Source organism: Myotis davidii, unplaced genomic scaffold, assembly GCF_000327345.1.
Source record: "Myotis davidii unplaced genomic scaffold, ASM32734v1 scaffold18, whole genome shotgun sequence".
NCBI lineage: Eukaryota > Metazoa > Chordata > Mammalia > Chiroptera > Vespertilionidae > Myotis > Myotis davidii.
The window spans coordinates 8,945,285-8,949,008 of record NW_006292696.1 but is presented as its reverse complement, the minus strand read 5'-3'; the positions used below and the strand labels follow the sequence as shown (position 1 = coordinate 8,949,008).

General features: G+C 34.0%; 1 protein-coding gene across 1 annotated transcript in view; it reads left to right on the top strand.

Moving 5' to 3' along the window:
- ATP10B (ATPase, class V, type 10B) overlaps nucleotides 1-3,724 on the top strand; it is a 185,431-nt gene that overhangs the window by 175,904 nt on the left and 5,803 nt on the right. Inside the window, exon 21 of the mRNA XM_015565667.1 lies at nucleotides 3,609-3,722. Coding sequence (XP_015421153.1) covers nucleotides 3,609-3,722 — 114 coding nt within the window. The remainder of the gene's footprint in view (nucleotides 1-3,608; nucleotides 3,723-3,724) is intronic.

Genomic DNA, 3,724 nt, shown 5'->3' with positions numbered 1-3,724 from the left:
GTAATGTAGTATCTCATTTAACTTCCCAGAGTCCTTTGTGTTCAGTAGGTTTTGTTTTGAGACTTAACTGACTTACAGCATTGTGTAAGTTTAAGTGTACAGCGTGATGACTTGGCATACATATATCACAAAGTGATGGATAAATACATGTATGTGTTAAGTGTTTTTTTAATCTTTAGTGTTGAAAGTATTACATATGTGTTCAAAATAAAATCCAAATATATCAGTATTCAATTTACCTATTAAAAGCAGAATTTATCAGACTGGATTTTTTTTATCCAGAAAAATATAAGGAGAAATGGACAAATTCACAATGCTACTATGAGATTTTGATATGATTCCATCATAAAGAGACTAGATCATTTGGGAAAAATGGGATATAGAAGCATTGAATTATCACACTTGACCTAATATATAAAATCATGCTCCAAACATGCATCTATTTAAACACACAGACCATTTACCAAAAATTTAAAAGACCAAATTCTGAATCACAAAGGAATTTGAGAAAAACAGTATCATAAGCAATAAAAAATAGCCAAACTCAACGTGCTTGGAAATTTAAAATGCATTTCTAAATAACTCATGAGGGAAATTATAACATACTTGTTACTAAATGACTATAAAAATATATACAAATTTGTGAGAGTACCTAAAGTTTTATTATTTAAAACAAAGGTAAAAATCAAGGAAACAATAGAATCAATAAAACCAAAATTGAGCTCCCAAAAATGTAATGAAAACTAATCTCTGGCAAAACCCATCTAAGAGAAGACACAAAAAGACCACAGAAATGATACTCAGAATAAAAGGGGCTGTTTAAACATATTTTTAAATGTAAAATTTACCAAAACATAGTCAAAATCATTCAGCAAACCTGAATTTATAATCCTGTGATCAAACTTATACGGGACAGATAATCTCTACCTTATACCAATTATTTCACAGATTAGAAAAAAATCGGCATTTTTTCATGGCTAGCATAATCCTGACACCAAAATCAGCATGGACAGATCGAGGAAAGAAAATTATAGACCAGTCTCACTAAATGAACATAGATGTAAAAATTCTAAATAAATTCCTGGCAAAGCAACTCAGCAGTTTGTTAGAAGCAATAAAGGCCAACCAAGGAACTTTCATATCCTCTTAGTAGACCATAAACTGATACCAGCACTCTGGAGAGCAGTCTGAAAATAGCCAGGAGTTAATGTTCATATACTATGACACGGTTCTACTTCTAAGTGTGCACCCTGGAAATAATCTTGCATCTGTGTATACAGAGACGTGTATAAGAATTACACCATTGTTCTTAATAGCAAAAAAAAAGCAAAGAGCCTAAATGTTCATCAACTGGAAAATATGCCAAATTGTGGCATATTTATACAACAGAACAGTTAAAATGAATAAACTAGAGCTGTATCTATCAATGTAGTAAAACTCCAAAGCATAGGGTGTAGTTTTAAAAGGTACAGAAGGATATCCATGCATAATAAAGTAATAGAGCAACCATAAACATGGCTGCACAAACATGTATGTATAAAATACGCATTGGAATGATGAACACTGAATTTATGTTCAAGATTAAACAAAGCATTTACCACCTAAATATGGATGCTTTGATTATATCTGTAAGCTGTAACCTTTCAACAAAAATCTGAGACAAATATTACATAAGGTTAAAATTGATAAAGCTGGACGTTGATAAAGGACCTGTCGTAGGAAACTAACACAGCTCCTCCCACAGATTTGCAGCCCAGGCTCGTATCACCTGGTGAGCCAAACTCGAGAGAAAAGTACTATCTCAAACTAAGTCTCAATTGTCCCTACTAACTTTTCCAGGGCAATAAGCACCACGTATTCAAAAATAACCAAGCTCTCATGGAAACAAGAACTCATTAGTGAGGATAAAAAAAAAAAAGTCAGAAACCAATATTTCAGGAGATGGTATTATCGGATATAAATTCTAGAAAAGCTCTGTTTACTATATTTAAATAAATAAAGACTAAGCTTTAAAAATATCTACAGATTGGTAAACTATATAAAGCAACCCAGCAGACTGGAAAATAGACCTAATAAAACATTTAGAAATTAAAAAAAAATACAACAAATACAATTTATTTTCATGGCTGGCTTAACAGCAAATTAGATACAGCTAATGGGGAGAATTAGTGGACAAAAGAAATTATCCAGAATATAAAACAGAGTGGGGGGGAAAGAAAATTATGGAAGAGGTATTAAATATATAGAAGGTAGGGTGGTATCGTAAAAGGTCTAATATCCATTTGGTCAAATTCTTAGTAACTTGAAAATTTTATAGAAGTGATGAAATACATCAATCCAGAGTTTCAAGAAAGTCAGCAAAATCCAAACAAGATAAAAAGAAATTCACACTTATTATATCATACGGTAACTAAAGACAAAATAAAAATGATAAAAGCAAACCAGGTTTGAAGTGACAGATTTCCTTCTAAGGAACAACAGGTGAAGGGTTGTTAACTTCTCAGTAGCAAAAATGGAAGCCAGAAGACGGTGGAATGTTACCTCAGATAGGCCGATTGAAAATAACTTCCAACAAGAATGCTATCTCCATCAAAAATGAGAATGAAATAAAGACTAAGAGAATAGATTACCAGCTCACTCCCACTAAAGGCTGCACTTAAAGAGGGAAGAAATCTCTCATGGGAGTTCCATGAGAAAGAATTAAGACATAAAAAGTGGGAAACATAACTAAACCTGAATGTTGACCTTATTACACTATAATGACATGTGTGCTTTAAAAAGATGAAGCAGCCGAAACCGGTTTGGCTCAGTGGATAGAGCATCGGCCTGCAGACTGAAGGGTGGCGGGTTTGATTCCCATCAAGGGCATATGTCGGGGTTGCGGGCTCCATCCCCAGTAGGGGGCGTGCAGGAGGCAACCCATCTGATTCTCTCTCATCCTTGATGTTTCTGTCTCTCTCCCTCTCCCTTCCTCTCTGAAATCAATAAAAATATATTTTAAAAAAATATATCTTTAAAACAATAAATAATAAGATGAGACAATTAAAATATGCAGTAGCAATAAGATACGTTGGAAAAGAGGTTAGAATAAAGTGCTCTAAAGCCCTTGTATAATTCAGGAAGAGAGAAAGCAGTTCTAAACTTTAGACTGCGGTAAGTTAAGATTGCTTATTATCATTTATTGAGTCATCACTGAAAGAATAGAAATGGAGTACATAACTTTCAAACTAGTAAAGGGTGGCAATAAAGTTATGCAAAATAGTCAATATGTTTAAAAAAGGATACAAATGGGGAAAGAAAGCAGCATGAGACAGGCAGGACAAAACAAGATTAGACAACATCACTGAACTCTGAAAACAAACTATAGCCACGTGTGGAAAAGATGGATTCATCACACAAAACATGATTCTATTTACTAACATTTCAAAAAAACAGTCTGCATAGAGAAACAGAGAAAGATGGTAAAACATCTTGGAAATTATCACCTAAGTCAAGGCTGAGACAGAAGATTGAGGGGTGCTTGGGATATGTGTGTTCAAATTTTGTGTTGCATTTTCAAAAAAAAAAAGAAGAAGAAGCAGCTTAAAACAAAGTTATACCCTCAACAGTGTTTACTTCTTTCCTTCCACAGACCATCATCCACGGGCTGGTTCTCCTAGGCAGCTTCCTGATGTACTTTGTGGTATCCCTAGTGTTGTACGCCACCTGCGTCACCTGCAACAGT